We start from the raw sequence: 18,389 nt of genomic DNA, 5'->3' as shown, positions 1-18,389 counted from the left end.
AATCAGGAGACGGGGACACATCCCATGTTTTTTGGGGATGTGTTAAAATCCAAGAGTTTTGGTTGAGGGTTCAGAGCTTCGTATGTGAAGTGGTTGACACTCAGTTTTCATTTTGCCCCAGACTGTGTGTTTTGGGGGATGGTGCGGTCCTGAATGTGGGTGATAAAAATATGGAGAGCTGGGTCCTGACCGGCATGATGATTGGCAGGTGGTTAATCCTCAGGGGATGGAGGTCTCTGGTGCACCCTCGTTTCGTGAGTGGTGCAGTCGAGTTGGGCAGGGTGGCGGCGTTTGAGGAGATGGTGTATAGAAGGCTGGAAAACATGGATATTTACATTAGGAAGTGGGGTGGCTATCTGGCTCTTTGGAGGGCTCACGGTTAGGGGCAGCGGAGAAGGACTAGTGTTTTTTTTTTTTTTTATGTCTCTAAATATTTTCTGTTTTATCGTCTATTTGCGTGTCTTTGTCAGCTGACTTTTGACCACTGGAGTGCTTGTTTGTGTCGGGTGGGGGTGGGGGGGTGGGGTTAATGTTTGGGAAAAAAAGTTATGATTTCATGTGGTTTGATGTTGCATTTTCTGTTATGTCTATATGATTTGCTGCATGGAAGCAATAAAAATGGTTAATAAAAAAATAAAAAAAAGATGTACTGTATCTATCTATCTATCTATCTATCTATCTATCTATCTATCTATCTATATATATATATATATATATATATATATATATATTTGCACTATTCAGAACAGAAAGGTTGAGGAATACTTAAGAGCTGTGGGCACAACTCCAAAAAAATGAATGATGTACAGGGTGTGGAATGAAGGGCTGGGTCACTAAAGACCCCATGTATGCATTAAAGGGTTACTGGGGAAAAGAAAAACGTTTATAACGCTATTAAGAAACTTGACAAAATAGTAGACCAAGAAGAAGTGCACTTGTTGAGTGTTTTAAATTAATGCCAGTTAATGATTTATGAGAATTTGTCTTTATTCCGAAAATGCAGACACTCTGCACTTGTCACACCAGTTCTGTTTCATTAAAGTGTTTTCATCAGGGTGAGGAGTAGTGGGAAAACACCCCCAGTCAACAGTGAGTAAGTTATTGGACAAGTGCAAATCAGTTCTTTTGTTGACTCTGGTCTCGCGCTCATCTAGCCGAGTGCAGACTTAACACGTCACAGTAGTGCCGTGTGCAAAAGAGCAACGAACTGGTGACAAACATATGTATGGGGAGCAAATAGAAAGTAAAAAGAGCTTCTATAAACTCAAATACTTTCTTCAGTGTCTTTCTTTTTTCCGACTGGGACAAGGGATATCCACCTAACTATATCTGCTATTAAAAATAATAATAATAATAAAAAAAAAAAAAACCGTTTATTTACAAACGTGTTTATTTTTAAATAGCCTATTTCATATGGTTGTTCTACCTTTCTTTCCTCTAAAATACTTTAATGAAGCTCAGACACTGTTAAAGACGCACAATATGTTCAAACAAAACTACCATAATAATGTAGTCTTTTATGCCTAAGTCAACCGTAAAAAACATAAACACTTTATTATATAATCGCGTAAACAATTTCTAATAAATATTGAGCAAGTGAAGTGGAAATGGTTGTTATATAATTTTATAAACAACACATTGATTGATCTAACAGGCTTGGAGGATCCCTTATTGTTTGATGGTTTGCACCCAGTTGCGTTAATGAATGACCCCGTGTGCAGGCTGAGGCGGGCGTGCTTTTGCACTCGTCTTGTGCGCTCCCGAACTGTATAAAACCAGGGCGCGCGGAATCTCTAGTACTTTCTACAAAAACTCATTTAGTTACTGAGTGAAGCGATATTTCTTGGGAACGTTCGTAAACCTTTAAGGATATTTTGAGGGAAAATGGATCCTTGTGATTGCTCCAAGAGTAAGTGTTTTCGGCTATTTTTATAATTAATTTGGGCAGATTTTGACAGCTGGAATCAACTAACTAAACTTGCGTTTCTTTTATTTTTATTTTTGCTCTTTATAGCTGGAACTTGCAACTGTGGTGCCACCTGCAAGTGCACTAACTGTGCGTGTACAACCTGCAAGAAGAGTAAGTAGACTTATTCTTGTTTCTTCCCATTTGAGACTGTGTGGGGTGGGTTTATTTATCTCTCTCTCATGACTGACTTTTTCATAGGTTGTTGTTCCTGCTGCCCATCCGGTTGCAGCAAGTGTGCTTCTGGCTGCATATGTAAGGGCAATTCCTGCGACTCCAGCTGTTGTCAATGAGGTCAACGCGACGTTCGACTTTTGCAACAACTTGACTGAAAATTGTCTGTACTGCGCGTCTTTTGTTATGCATAGCATGAAGTGGGGGTGGGGTTACGATATGAATGACCTCCATTGTTAACTCTGTTTCCATGTTGCTTAAGTATTTGTAACCAGACTTTATATTTGGGTACTTGCTGTCTTGCTCAACTTTCCACAATCTGTAATGTCTACAATAAACAACTGTCAGCAGTTCTTGGTGTGATTGCTTGATTTCACAAATTTAACCCACTGTCGCCCTTTCGAACATGTAACCTTTTCCAGAGACTTTATGCACTATTCAGGTTAGAGATTCTGAGCACAACCCTTTTGAAAAATACTGGTAAATTTTGCTCTGGCAATTTCCCCTTAATGAGACATTGTATCATTAGTTGACATGAACAACACCCGGTGCATTTACCAGTAAAGGCAACACAAAGGTTGTCCTGTAATTTATCTGGTTGCATGTGTAAATTGTGCTACTGTCTGCTCTTGTCTCCACTGTGTGAGGCAAATTAAGTGACCAATGCATAAAATTCTAGTCAATTTGTTTTAATTGCTAGACTTAATATCAGTCATGGTACAAAAGTATAGGTTTAGACGTGCATATGGACATCACCACCATGGTAGCCTACTTAATGCTGGGACTGCATTATTTTGTGAAGGCATACTACTGTTTACTTTGTGCGTATCTAGCAGTGGTCCTCAACCCTTTTTGACTCCAAGGGCTTATGTCTTTGGTTAGCATTTAAATTGTGTACATTTTTAATGTGTAGTTTGAGTGGAGGCTGTCGCCAAAAGAGATGTCCAAACTGCTGGCATCATGGACAATACCTCTAACCTCCTACATAAAATGCTGGATTGAGGAGTGCACCCAGATATAAATTCAACCTTAGTGCAACAGGGAATGATAGGAGGTTGTTCATGCCTTCTGCTATTAGACTTTTCAATTAATCTATTCACAATGGGCAGAGGCGTCTTTGATCCTCTGGGAACTATATGATGTGCCTTGTTTATAATGTATTTTGTGTGTGTGTCTGTATTGCCACTAATGCACTTCAAGTTCCCAAGTTGGATCAATAAATTATCTATCTACCACCCCCTGTACCTTATCAGTTTTTTGGAGTTATGCCCACACCTCTTTAGTATTCCTCAATATTTTCCTTATAAAACAGTTACACAAAAAAAGCCAAAAAAAGTATAATGGCTTATGTACCAAAAGGGTCATTAGGGACCCTATGTAAGTTATATTTTTGTACACAAATTTACATAAATTATATTTTTATGATAATTTCATATCTATAATAGTTTACGATCACAGGATATCTATTTCTTGGTTTACTACAATAGAAATGAGTACTATATTCATATAAATACTATATCACGTTGATTTTCTGTGTAACAATGATGAATTATCAGTATCCCATATGCATGCACATACATATTCTACATGATATTTCTTACTCAAGGTGGCATTGCTTTGACATTGCAATTTGAAACAACATGGAAGTAAACTATAGCAAGTGTAACACATGAACAGAGTGATATGACTATTGTCATTTGGGTGTACTATTGAAATTATGTAACTTGTTTAATGTAGCTGTCATACTGCTATGTTGCTTGGAACTGCACCCAAGACTTCCAACCACTGTTGCACTTGTGTATATGGTTGAGTGACAATAAAGGGATTTGATTTTGATTTGATAACTTGTGCATCTATTTAGACTCAGTAAGTGCCTGAGAAAATACTTGTGTATCTTATGTTTCATTTGTAGCTCAGGCACCCCTGATCAAAATTTCTGTTGCTGTGAATAGCTAAGCGAGCAAAAGATGGCCTGATTTCCAAAAGGCTTAAAGTTAAAGATGACACATTTCTTTAATATTTTAAGCAATTTTAGAGTTTCAAAATAACAAAAAAGGAAAAGGGCCCGAAGCAAAAGTTTGGGCACCCTGCATAGTCAGTACTTAATAACACACCCTGGCAAGTATCACAGCTTGTAAAAGTTTTTTGTAGCCAGCGAAGTCTTTCAGTTTTTGTTTGGGGGATTTTCACCCATTCTTCCTTGCAAAAGGCTTCTTTTGCATGCACTGCTCGAGGTCTAGCCACAGATTTTCGATGATGTTTAGGTCAGGGGACTGTGAGAGCCATGGCAAAACCTTCAGCTTGCGCCTCTTGAGGTCCATTGTGGATTTTGAGGTGTGTTTAGGATCATTATCCTGTTATAGAAGCAATCTTTTCATCATCAGCTTTTTTACAGATGGTGTGATGTTTGCTTCCAGAATTTGCTGGTATTTAATTTAATCCATTCTTTCCTCTACCAGTGAAATTTTCCCCTGTGCCACTGGCATCAACACAAGCCCAAAGCATGATCGATCCACCCCCGTGCTTAACGGTTGGAGAGGTGTTCTTTTCATGAAATTCTGCACCCTTTTTTCTCCAAACATACCTTTGCTCATTGCGGCCAAAAAGTTATATTTTAACTTCATCAGTCCGCAGGACTTGTTTCCAAAATGCATCAGGCTTGTTTAGATGTTCATTTGCAAACTTCTGACGCTGAAATTTGAGGTGAGGATGCAGGAAAGTTTTCTTCTCATGACTCTTCCATGAAGGTCATATCTGTGCAGGTGTCTCTGCACAGTAGAACAGTGCACCACTACTTTAGAGTCTGCTAAATCTTCCTTACGGTCTTTTGCAGTCAAACAGGGTTCTCTCTGAAAGTTTTCTTGGTCTTCCAGACCTCAACTTGAACTCCACCATTCCTGTTAACTACCATTTCTTAATTACATTATGAACTGAGGAAACAGCTACCTGAAAACACTTTGCTATTTTCTTATAGCCTTCTTCTGCTTTGTGGGCATCAATTATTTTAATTTTCATAGTGCTAAGCAGCTGCTTAGATGATCCCATGGCTGCTGATTGTTAGGACAAGATTTGAGGAGTCAGAGTATGTATAAAGCTTTGAAATGTGCATCACCTGGCCTTTCCAAACGATGATTGTGAACAAGCCATAGCCCTAACCATCTAATTAAGGTCTGAGATCTTGGTAAAAGTTATCTGAGAGCTCAAATCTCTTGAGGTGCCCAAACTTTTCATGGTGCTCCTTTCCCTTTTTTCACTCTAAAATTGTACAAAATAAAAACAATACACTAATATTGCTTAAAATGTTGAAAAGAATGTTTCATCTTTAACTTTATGCCTTTTGGAGATCAGTTCATCTTCTACTCACAGCAACAGAAATTTTGACCAGGGGTGCGCAAACTTTTGCATGCCACTGTATGTGTTTGACAGCCAGTTGCGTCTTCATGAAATTTTAGTGTGAAAATAATTAATCCTGTTCTAGATTTGTTGCATTATCTCTTTGATTTATGAAAAATAAAACATCTAAATATATATTTTATTCTATTATTTTCTAATAGTCCTGAAAATATTTTGAACATTTTACACTATCTGGGCATTTTGTAGATCCATTTGTGATAGATATTCGGGTATTTAGAGACCCAGCACGTATATGTACAGTGCATCAGGAAAGTATTCACAGCGCTTCACTTTTTCCACATTTTGTTATGTTACAGCCTTATTCCAAAATGGATTAAATTCATTATTTTCCTCAAAATTCTACAAACAATACCCCATAATGACAACATGAAAGAAGTTTGTTTGAAATCTCTGCAAATTTATAAAATAAATAAATAAATAAATAAAATTAAAAAAACAAATGTACATAAGTATTCACAGCCTTTGCTCAATATTTTGTTGAAGCACCTTTGGCACCAATTACAGCCTCAAGTCTTATTGAGTATGATGCTACAAGCTTGGCACACCTATTTTTGGGCAGTTTCTCCCATTCTTCTTTGCAGGACCTCTCAAGCTCCATCAGGTTGGATGGGGAGTGTCGGTGCACAGCCATTTTCAGATCTCTCCAGAGATGTTCAATCAGGTTCAAGTCTGGACTCTGGCTGGGCCACTCAAGGACATTCACAGAGTTGTCCCAGAGCCACTCCTGTGTTATCTTGGCTGTGTGCTTAGGGTCGTTGTCCTGTTGGAAGATGAACCTTCGCCCCAGTCTGAGGTCCAGAGCACTCTGGAGCAGGTTTTCATCAAGGATGTCTCTGTACACTGCTGCATTCATCTTTCCCTCAATCCTGACTAGTCTCCCAGTTCCTGCCACTGAAAAACATCCCCACAGTATGATGCTGCCACCACCATGCTTCACTGTAGGGATGGTATTGGCCAGGTGATGAGCGGTGCCTGGTTTCCTCCAGACATGACGCTTGCCATTCAGGCCAAAGTGTTCAGTCTTTGTTTCTCATGGTCTGAGAGTCCTTCAGGTGCCTTTTGGCAAACTCCAGGTGGGCTGTCATGTGCTTTTTACTGAGGAGTGGCCACTCTACCATACAGGCCTGATTGGTGGAGTGCTGCAGAGATGGTTGTTCTTCTGGAAGGTTCTCCTCTCTCCACAGAGAAATGCTGGCGCTTTGTCAGAGTGACCATCAGGTTCTTGGTCACCTCCCTAACTAAGGCCCTTCTCCCCCGATCACTCAGTTTGGCCAGGCGGCCAGCTCTAGAAAGAGTCCTGGTGGTTCCAAACTTCTTCCATTTACGGTTGATGGAGGCCACGGTGCTCATTGGGACCTTCAATGCTGCAGACATTTTTCTGTACCCTTCTCCAGATCTGTGCCTCGATACAATCCTGTCTCGGAGGTCTACAGACAATTCCTTGGACTTCATGGCTGGGTTTGTGCTCTGACATGCACTGTTAACTGTGGGACCTTATATAGACAGGTGTGTGCCTTTCCAAATCATGTCTAATCAACTGAATTTACCACAGGTGGACTCCAATCAAGTTGTAGAAACATCTCAAGGATGATCAGTGGAAACAGGATGCACCTGAGCTCAATTTTGAGTGTCATGGCAAAGGCTGTGAATACTTATGTACATGTGATTTTGTTTTTTCGTTTTTTATTTTTAATAAATTTGCAAAGACTTCAAACAAATTTCTTTCACGTTGTCATTATGGGATATTGTTTGTAGAATTTTGAGGAAAATAATGAATTTAATCCATTTTGGAATAAGGCTGTAACATAACAAAATGTGGAAAAAGTGAAGCGCTGTGAATACTTTCCGGATGCACTGTAAGAGTGTTTGTTGATTCCTACGCATTTAACTTTTTTTAATGCGAGTCATCTTGCGGCCCCTTAGAAGTTTGCTGAGCCCCCCCTAGTGAGAACCACTGGTATATACAGTACGTGGTGCATGCAAATGATATGTGGAATGGAATACCAAGACTCTGCTACATTTGTCAAAATATGCAGTTTGCAGCAAAGCACACTGCAATGTAACATATTACTGTTTAAACGTTTATCATTGCATAATGCGTTCTGTTTAAAAATATTATGCACTGCAGTATACAGTACATACTGCGCAGTATTCGGTAAATTAGTATCCCAGTAGGAACTAATGTGCTAATATAGTTAATGCGTTTTTCCCGTGATCTAAAAAAATCGTGTCTGACCTGATTTTGAATGTGTCAAATGTGCTCAGTCGTGAACTCTCGCTGATCTTTGAATTAAGATTGTAAACATACATTTGAATAAAGTTCTCTGGACGCGCGAGCGGTTCTGGGAAGACCCCTTTGAACCAATGAGCACTCGCTCTGAAAGGAACCCGGGAGTTCACGAGGTGAATGTGTTTATCATAGCGGCTAACTGGAAAACATCTTCTCACAGCTGCTGTAAGGACTCACATTCAGCGAGGTGAGTTGTCAAATGTGCGCCAACTAATAACCAGTCAATAGACAGTTAATTGTAGCAGCATTTGTCAAATGTCTGATTGGGACGCGTTTATCGACAGCACCTCATGTCATATTAGCTTGATAGCATGTCACAGTCACTTCTATTGACTCATGTTATTTCAAAAGCAAAACAATCTTGATATTAATAACATGTAGTACCATATTCGTCACCGTATATGACAATAATATATGAATGAAAATGTAGGCGAGATAGTGATTTAAGGTCGTTATACAGCTTATAGATACTTTATTAATGGGCTTTATCCATGTCATAATTCTCTTGTCATCCTAATTTCATAATGATAATTGTAATTTCAGCCTAAATACCATAGTCACTACAGTTATTGTTACTGTTGTCAAATAATTAACTTAATATAGGATCCTCAAAATGTACAAGACGTTTTTGTTTTGTTGAAAACAGTGGTGAGTTCATTGTACTAACAAGAACTTTAGTTATGATAGAAATCTGGTGGAAACTATGGTTGTTTCTATCAGGGAAAGACATACTGAATGCAAATGATGTGCACACCACCATTTATAATAACATAGCACTCTTCTGTTGCTGTCAGGTGGAACAGGTTGCTGGACATGGACACTGAGGGCTTTGGGGAACTTCTGCAGCAAGCAGAACAGCTTGCAGCAGAGACAGAGGCAGTTTCTGAGTTGCCCCACGTTGAGCGAAACCTACAGGAGATCCAGCAGGCGGGAGAGCGACTACGTTCCCGCACTCTCACTAGAACCTCTCAAGACACAGCTGACGTAAAAGCGTGAGTTGTGTTGTTGCAGTGGACAAAAGATGTTTGACTATGCAGTAGTGCATTACTTTATAGTTGCACTCAGTATTTTTTTGTTTATGATGTGATGCTTACATGGCAGCCCCCCATGAGGGGACCCTCTCCATGTAGAGTAAAAGAGCTTTTATAAGATTACTGATATGACTGGAGTGCTCATCTCATGTGAGAGGTCATGATTTTATACTTATATTTCATGATTACTAGTCGTTTCTTCAGGAGGAAACTTTTTTTAAAGAGGAAAAATTTCTGAATGCACCTTCAATTTTCCCTTAATTTGAAGGTATTTGAGTCAATATGCTGCTTACTGCTTTTCTGTTGTTGTTCTCTTCAGCTCCATCCTCTTGGGTTCTCGGGGTCTTGACATCTTCCATATCTCTCAACGTCTGGAAAGCCTCAGTGCAGCCACTACATTTGAGCCTCTTGAGCCAGTCAAAGACACTGATATTCAGGTTAGTACGTGCTTCAGTTGAGTGGGATGTGGACAGTATTGCACTCTAGTCACTCTAGATTTGATGTGCCTCCCACCTTTATGCCTGAACCTGGTGCAGGCCCAGATGAGATCTGCAGACTTTGTTGTGCATTTCCTGCATTGATTTTTGGGGAAAACATGCAGAATTCTACAGAATAGATTTAAGCGTGGTAAAGTAAGAGTACTACACTTTCATTGGTCGCTGAAATCATAATCAGATTAGTTAAAATATTTAATTATAAAGAAAAAAACTAAGAACTTGTATAGTTGTAGAACTTAATGAAAGACTGCGTAAATCTGTAGAGGTTTCTATGGAAAGTTTATGATGCAGATTCTGTGTGGGTCAGCTAATACTTCATATTTTACATCTCTCTGTTGCAGCCACTAAGATGCAGTTGTGTAACATCATCAGTTCAGTAGTTGTTTGAACAAGTTGTCTGTGTGCTCTAATTATCTGTATGTATTTGGACCAGTTGAATTGTTTGACATGTTTTTAAACCAGGCATAGTTAGAACTGGTAGAAATTAATGGAAAATAAGCTGTATTATTAATTTGCCTTTCAGTGGACAGTTTATGTGTATTTTGGGGTTGGGATGAAGCGAAGTGGTTGTTTGGTTTCAGAGTGTAGTAAGATCTGTGTTACAGTAGTTTACCTTACATTTGATATGATCAGAAGGCATCAGTTTTCATTAGCATTCAGCAATTTTTTGTTTTCTGTTCTTTGTTCTTCTCTTTTTGCATTTTATTACATAGACATTTAAAGCTCAGTCTGTACTGTATAATTTAGGCAAGCTTTATACCACCTTTACAAATGTGCTTGTCAAATATTTATGAGCTAATATTGCAAGCTTGCTTTTTTGATAATGCACCTTGATGTGTTTATTTTTTTCTAGATTTCAGGATACTTTGTTGATGACTAATTACTTTGGATGTTAGAGAATAATTTTAAGACGAAGTGTGAATTCCTACTAGGAATTCAACGATACCACTTTTTCTTTCCCGAATCGATTCTGATACATGAACTCTCTGCATCGTCCGAAACCGATCCAATACCATATTTGTTAAACTAACTACTCTACTGGATAATGCAGCAGCTAAATGCACTATAATAATAATTATTATTATTTATTAACTTTTAGAATGTTATTATACAATACAATTATACAATTCAGCTTTCTTAAGTTCTTAATTCTGGCTTTTATTTTGGCGGAACACATCTGTAAATCCTTTGATTGTGTTTATATAGCCTAGTTCACATTAGTTTAATGCTCTGCTTATTCAAAATCTGGTGAAATGCTCCTCCGGTGCCGTTCTCAATGCATGTTGTAAGTGAACTATCATATCGAGCATCTACAGCTGAGATGTTGTTTGTGTGTAGTGCTGCATGGAGCTCTGAGAGCTGAAAACAGCAGCTCATCATGATAGCCCACAAAAATACGCTCCGCATGCATACTATACAGTTGAAGTCAGAAGTTTACGTACACTTAGGTTTAAGTCATTAAAACTCATTTTTTAACCACTCCACAGATTTCATATTAGCAAGCTATAGTTCTGGCAAGTCGTTTAGGACATATACTTTGTGCATGACAAGAGTAATTTTTCCAACAATTGTTTACAGACAGATTGTTTCACTTTTAATTGACTACATAACAATTCCAGTGCGTCAGAATTTACATACACTAAGGGGGCTTTCACACTGGGCACGTCTGCTGCGGTCCGATTCCAAGTGTGATTGTTCCCGGTGCCCCCCGCAGCTTTGGTCTGGTTTCACACTCACTTAATTCTATCGAACCCCGGTCCATTTGCGTTCATCTTACGTCATCACGAACACGCATGGAGAACACATAGCAACTCATCATACTTTTTGTTATTTTGGTGCCATTATGCACAGCAGAGTGAACGACAACTGCGTATATGTGCGCTTCATGGTGTAACTCATCAGATGTCCAGTGGAAGGTGGCTTGCTGCTGCTTGCAAACTGCGTTTTTTGAGGAGACAGCTGATTGCAAGGAATTCATTTGCATCTTTGTTTACATTGCACGCTTACACTCGTCTCCAAGGTGAAGTTATCGCCAATGTCATCTCCTATTATACCCTATATTTATAACCTATAATAGTATTTATATATAGTATTTATAAGGTGTATAGATAGATAGATGTCGTCATCGGCTAAAACGCATGCACTGGTTACTTTACTTCCTGAACGAGTGCGCACCCGAGTCCTAGTTGCTTTCACATTCACGCGAATCGCGCTACAGTTCCATTGCAACCGAACTCAGACCACCTCCTACAGGTAGTCTCAGGTTCGGTACCATGGTGCGCTCCCCGGTCCGCATGACAGCTTTCACATAACCAATTTTTCATGCGAACCTTGCTCTGTTTCAAACTAAACTGCCAGTGTGAAAGCACCCTAAGTTAACTGTGTCTTTTAAGATTAACATTTTTATTTCAGTCACAGAAATGACAAAGAAAAACAAAACATATATACAATGAATTAACATTTAACTCCCATTACTATCTCTCCCCCTCCCCAATCAACAACCCCACCTGACCCCCTACGAACATCCTCGTGGTCTCACATAAGTACACACATACAGAAAAAAATTAATAAAATTAAAAATCTATAATAATCATACACATCTCAAACTACGCCTCTCTCCACAGTCCCTCCCCGATCCAATTCTTCATGTACATATCTCCTACATCAATGACTGCCCCGTCACCCAAAATACAGAGCCTGGGGGTCCGATTATCCAATAGGTCGGCCATAAAATTCTGGACCCTCAACCAGAACTCCTGTATCTTACGACACCCCCACAAAACATGGGTGGTGTCTCCATCTTCTAAATTGCATCGCCAGCAGGTGGGTGTGTCCTTAAGACCAAGCCTATACAATTTAGAAGGGGTCCAATTTAATCTATGTAGAATCTTAAATTGCATATGATGCACCCTTGCATCTCTAAATGCAGACCTGACGTTTTTAAAAATCCTAGCCCACACTCCCTCCTCCAAAAACAAATTTAAATCTTCCACCCATAATCTTTTGAGGGAATTTAAAGCTCCGTCCCCCAGACTCTGAATTAGCAGGGAGTAATACACTGATGCCTCATGACCTTTTCCAAAAGCAGTAATCACCACTCCCAGAGTATCTGCCGCTCTAGGGGAGTTCGTGCCACTCCCAAAAACAGTGCAGAGTAAGTGGCGCAGCTGTAAATACTTATAAAATTGAGATCTGGGAATCCCAAAATTTTGAACCAAATTTTCAAAAGGTCTCAATACTCTACTCTCATATAGGTCACCGAGTGTATTAACCCCCCTCACAATCCAATCTGATCAAATCTTGGGTAGGCCTAACCCACCTTTGTCAATCGGCCTATGTAACTTATTGAAGTTTAACCTGGCACGCTTACCATTCCAAATGAAGGACTTCGCTATGCTATCAAATTGCTTGAAATAAGAGAGGGGGACATCTATAGGGAGAGATTGTAACAGGTTGTTGAATTTTGGAATACAATTCATTTTAATTACATTAACTTTCCCAATCATCGATAAGTTTAATGAAGCCCACCTGTCCACATCATTCGAAAACCTTTTTATTAAGGGATCAAAATTAACTCTGACTAAATCAGACAAATTTGCTGGGAATAAAATTCCCAAATACTTAATGCCCTGTTTGGGCCACTGGAAGGCACCCAGCTGGAAGCCGTTACTGGACAGTACGCTGTCAAAGACAAAGCTTCGTATTTAGACCAATTGACTTTGTATCCTGAGAACTTGGAAAAGGAATTAATAATTCTGTGGAGGCAAGGCATAGATCTAGTGGGATCGGAGATGAATAATAAAATATCATCTGCGTAAAGCAGAAGCTTATGCGCCACACCTCCCGTAATCACCCCCGGAAAATCATCCTCCTTTCTTATCGTGGCTGCTAATGGTTCCAGGGCAAGACAAAACAATAATGGGGAAAGAGGGCAACCCTGCCGAGTGCCCCTATTCAGAGTAAAATAATCTGAAATTAATCCATTTGTTTGTACCGCTGCTGCAGGGTGTTTATAAAGTAACTTAATCCAACCAATAAATGTACTCCCGAACCCATACATTTCCAGAATCTTAAAAAGATAATCTCATTCTACCATATCAAAAGCCTTTTCGGCGTCAAGTGAGATGGCAGCGACCGGAGACTGATCATTCGCTACTGACCACATGATATTGATGAGATGCCTAATGTTATCAGAAGAGCTGCGGCCCCAAATAAACCCCACCTGATCAATATGTATAAGAGATGTCATAACTTAATCGGTTGGCCCAAATTTTTGACAACATTTTTACATCGTTGGATCAGGGAGATTGGACGGTAACTTCGGTAACAAGCCCGAATTAGACTGATCCGGGCTTGTGTCATGGTTGGGGGAAGCTTTCCATTCTTTAATGATTCAGTATAAACTTCTAACAAAATTGGAGCCAGTTCTGTAGCATAGGATCTAAAAAATTCTGCGGCAAAACCATCTGGCCCCGGAGCCTTGCCAGTAGGTAGGAACTTAATTACCTCGTCAAGCTCCTCCAAGGTTATCTCAGAATCAAGAGCGTTTTTTTGCTCAGTCTTCAGTTTAGGAAGATCTAATTGTTCCACAAAGTTTGTAATATCTTCATCAGTAGACGAAGACATGGAACTATAAAGATCAAGATAGAATTCTTTAAAGGCATTATTAATATCAATTGCCAAGGTGAATATTTCACCACCAGCAGATTTCACTGAGGGAATGGTAGAAGAAGACTCTCTGCTTTATATATCTAGCCAAAAGCTTCCCTGCTTTGTCCCCCGACTCAGTGTATGACTGTCTTGCCCGGAATAGCCAAAACTCAACTTTCTGCGACAGAATAGTATTATATCTATATTTCAATCGGGTCAATTCTCTGAGGCCATCAGATGACATACGGCGCTTCAGCTCTGCCTCTGCACTTTTAATATTTCCTTCCAACTCCATGAGTCCCAAGCCACGCCCACAGAGGATACCAAGGACCAGTTGGTCTCCATATAAACACTGATTTCAGTCTTTAACATTTGCGGGAAATCAGGATTTTGCAAAAGGGACACATTAAGGTGCCAACTATATGATTTCTTTTTCTCCGTATGTGGCAACACCTCTAAACTCACCAGGGCGTGATCTGAGACTAAAATGTTTCCAATTGAGCAATCAACAACAGATGAAATGAGGGATTTGGATATAAAAGAAAAATCTATTCTAGAGTAAATCTTATGGACTGATGCAAAAAATGTATAGTCTCTACCAGATGGGTTCAAAAGTCTCCAAATATCTGTGAGACCGAGATTGTTACACATCCTGTGAAGCGTAAATTTTGTTCTAGGGGGCTTACACACTTTTGCTTCACTATGATCAAGGACTGAGTCCATCATAAATTAAAGTCTCCTCCCAAAATTATGTCATGAGGGGTGCCAGCGGCTTGCAACATCTCTTCAAGATCTATAAAAAAGCCCTGATCATCAACGTTAGGTGTGTAAATATTAGCCAAAATCAGACTTTGCCCCTGAATTTCTGCTAAAACAATAATGACTCTTCCTAATTTATCATTAAACTGTTTGAGACATTTGAATTGTAAATGTTTATTTACCAATATAATGACTCCCTTGGTCTTACTTGAGCCAACACTAAAGAAAACATGTCCACCCCATATCTTCCCAAATTTTTCAGCTTCCTGCGGGGAAAGATGTGTTTCTTGAAGAAACACTATATCATATTTGTTACGTTTAAGAAAAGAAATAACCTTCCTTCTTTTTATGGGGTGCTCCAACCCATTCACGTTCCACGTTGAGAGAGATAGTGCACTCATATTAACATTTGACATTTTGATATAATAGAAAAAATAAATTGTGTGCCAAAAACAAAATTATGAAGACCACATTTCAACATCAATGCAACAATAAAACCCAGAACTTCCCCCCGAACAAAACAAACAGAAAAAAGAAAAATGTGCGCATTAACCCCACGCATGAAAGCGCCAACCGGCGTCAATCCCTTTAAACTCAAAGAGTCCATGTACGCCAATGAGAGCCCCGTGACAACTTTGCCATCGGATTGCTCAATTTTGCCTCACAAATTTGTAAGGCAAAATTACATAACATCAAATATTTTGTAAAACAAATCCCAGCCAATAGGCAGAATAAACACAAAGAACATGTAGACTCATTCACAGAACTGTCTCAAAGGTGTGTTCCTTCACAAAACAAATTCCAGCCGATATAAAGCCGTTTGGTTTCCTCGGACATACAAACGAATCTTCAGTGAGCCAGCTGATGAGTGCAGCAGATGACATAATCATTCCAAAGTCCCACGAAAATACTCCACAAATCATACTCCAGCCAGCAGGAGGCATAAGCACAAGGAACTGACAGATTCATCCATAACTGTCCCGAAGTAATGTTATTTAACAAAACAAGCTCCAACCACTAGGCGGAACCAGCACAAAGGCAACGAAACATGCATCCCGGTTCCTCGGATGGTCAAGAGTCAGTTCACTCGGAGGCCGCATAAAAGTATATCCCATGATTTACACAGTCCGCCAACTTTAGGAAAGACATCCTTTGTGTGGGCATGTAGATATTTTGCGGTCATCCGTTCATTGTAAAAGTGATCTTCCGTCAATGCAAAAGTTTCTTTAAGAAAAAAGTGTTAATCCACAAAACAAACTCCAGCCGCTCGGCAGAGCCAACGCAAAAGGAAACAGAAATGGTGCCCAGCTTCCTCCGAAAGCCAGAGTACGTACAGTGAGTCAATCCACTCACAAGAAAAACACCCAATGGTTACTCACCCATTGTTTCAATAAAAGACATTGCCTGATTGGGACATGTAAATACTTTGCTGCCGTCCTTGGTGTTTATTCTCAGTCTGGCTGGAAACAGCAGAGCGAAAGTGATCTTCCACTGATGTAAGAGTTTCTTGCATTCCTTAAACCGATCGCGTTTCTCTCTTGTCAAGTTCGCAAATTCCGGGAACAAGAAAATATTGTAATTCTTCCAAGAAAGATTTCCTTTGCTATTCGCCTGGCGCAACACGAGATCTTTATAGGATGATTTCAAAAATTTGGCCAGAATCGATCGGGGCCTTCCTCCCTCAGCAGATCTATGAGCTGGGACTCTGTGAGCTTGCTCGATTTCCAGCTTGTGGCCTGTTATTTCGAGCAGACTCGGGAAAAGGTCGTCTAGTAATTTCACCATATCTCTGCCGTCCTCATGCTCAGGAATTCCAACAATTCTAATGTTATTCCTGCGGCTTCTATTCTCAAGATCTTCAAGCTTTTCAAGAACACGTTCCAAATCAACTTCGGTCGCGGGCGGATTAGCGGCTAATTTCCTCTCTGATAACTCCAAATAATCAATTTGTTTTTCAACATCTGTCACTTTTGTGACTAGCTCAGAGAATTTTCCATCACCATAATCGATCGACGTATAACAGTGAGATCCTCCAAGTCCGCAAGTACCTTTGTCAACATCACCGACATGTTGGACAGTTGACGCTGGATTCCTTCTCCTGCCGCGCCATCCAAATCGAGTCCTCGGTCCACAGGCCTGTCTGGGCTTTCATCTTGAACCCGTAAGTGTCTTTTAATGTCTCCAGAGCCCGAGGATTTTGACTTCTTTGCCATGTTTACCTCAAACAGCAAATGTGTAACTGGGTTTATTGAATTTTACCGTATTATATCATGAAAATAATAAAAAAAAATTAGCAAAGTGCACAGAGCTGTCTCTCACATGTCTGCCCTTCGCATGGCATCACCCGACTCCCCAGTTAACTGTGTCTTTAAGCGTATTATTTAAAATTGCTCCCAACGATGAACCAGATTTGTGGAGGTCCACAATTTTTTTTGAGGTCTTGGCTGATTTCTTTTTATTTTCCCATGATGTCAAGCAAAGAGGCACTGAGTTTGAAGGTAGGCCTTAAAATACATCCACAATGTCATTGCTTTTCTTGTGTACCATACCCTATACATATCCTGTTTTTTGTTTTGTTTTTTTGATTGAGCAAAAGCATTTATGGAGGCAGGTTCCTAAGGAAGGCTGCAAAGGTCTGTTGAAAATCATATATTGTGCACTGTGGGTTGGATTATAATACGTCAATTTGCCAAGCCGTGGCTTTGCTGTAGCAATCAATGTGTGATTATTGACTTCAGCTTTAAGTGCATGTGTAAGTGAGAGAGACAGACCTGATGGCCAAAAGAAGTGACGTGGCAAAACATGAGCCAAGCAAAGAGTCGTGTGCAGAGGTTGCGTTAACTAAAAATTCTCTGTCATTTACAGATTTTTTGAAACATTGACGGATAATTCCAAATGCTGTCTGTCATTTTTGACAGATAAAAAAAGAAACAACAAAACCATTTTAACCTAATGCATAAGTTTGCGTGTGTGTGTGTGCGTGCACGTGTGCACTCTGTTTATTGCCTGGTATTAAAGATCGTTTTGGGCAATCAGATCACAAGTGGACAGACGAAGTTGCCTAGCCTACACCTGGTAATATGCGTCTCTTTTTTGGCTATTTGTTTTGAGTGGATGGTTTCTGGTTTCATGACCGCATACATCAATCATCATGACAGTGTGTTACTGCGTGATAAAGTGCAAAAAAGCATATGCTCAAAAAGCAGTGAATCATTTCTGCCAATTATATTTACATTTAATATAAGCGAAACATTACTTGTAGAGCAGAATTCTCAGTTATTTCAGTGAACTGATAAAAACTGAACTTCAGTTGTGTGTGCTTTTCATCCATGTCACTGCATGTTGATATAATACACACTGTAGAATATCCTTGAACTTGTGCATGTATGCACTTTTTTCATATTTTCTTATATTTTCAATCTATGGCACACAGAAGGGTTAACGCTGGCATGCCAGCAACGACGAGAGAGGAGTAGACTATTTTATTTATATAAATTCCGCAACTGCATTCCAGTCTACATCTTGATGTAATCCTTCCTCATGATCACGCAGCATGTTTTCATCAGCTGAATGGGAGACTGAATAAAAAGTTAAAATGTGACGAGACT

General features: G+C 39.6%; 2 protein-coding genes across 2 annotated transcripts in view; both read left to right on the top strand.

Annotated features, from left to right (window-relative positions):
• The first annotated feature begins 1,741 nt into the window (after positions 1–1,741).
• Positions 1,742–2,493, top strand: mt2 (metallothionein 2). The gene is made up of 3 exons (XM_051723928.1): positions 1,742–1,909; positions 2,015–2,080; positions 2,168–2,493. Exons 1-3 carry the CDS (start codon positions 1,885–1,887, stop codon positions 2,257–2,259), a joined length of 183 nt encoding a protein of 60 aa, XP_051579888.1. The 5' UTR covers positions 1,742–1,884; the 3' UTR covers positions 2,260–2,493.
• A 5,410-nt stretch (positions 2,494–7,903) lies between these two features.
• The window catches only part of LOC127455788 (nuclear pore complex protein Nup93-like), a 35,463-nt gene continuing 24,977 nt past the window's right edge, over positions 7,904–18,389 (top strand). The window contains exons 1-3 of the mRNA XM_051723921.1: positions 7,904–8,031; positions 8,639–8,836; positions 9,195–9,312. Coding sequence (XP_051579881.1) covers positions 7,919–8,031; positions 8,639–8,836; positions 9,195–9,312 — 429 coding nt within the window. The 5' untranslated portion in view covers positions 7,904–7,918. The remainder of the gene's footprint in view (positions 8,032–8,638; positions 8,837–9,194; positions 9,313–18,389) is intronic.

This window comes from Myxocyprinus asiaticus, chromosome 18, assembly GCF_019703515.2.
Source record: "Myxocyprinus asiaticus isolate MX2 ecotype Aquarium Trade chromosome 18, UBuf_Myxa_2, whole genome shotgun sequence".
NCBI lineage: Eukaryota > Metazoa > Chordata > Actinopteri > Cypriniformes > Catostomidae > Myxocyprinus > Myxocyprinus asiaticus.
The sequence above is the reverse complement of the archived record's forward strand: the minus strand, read 5'-3'. Positions and strand labels throughout refer to the sequence as shown.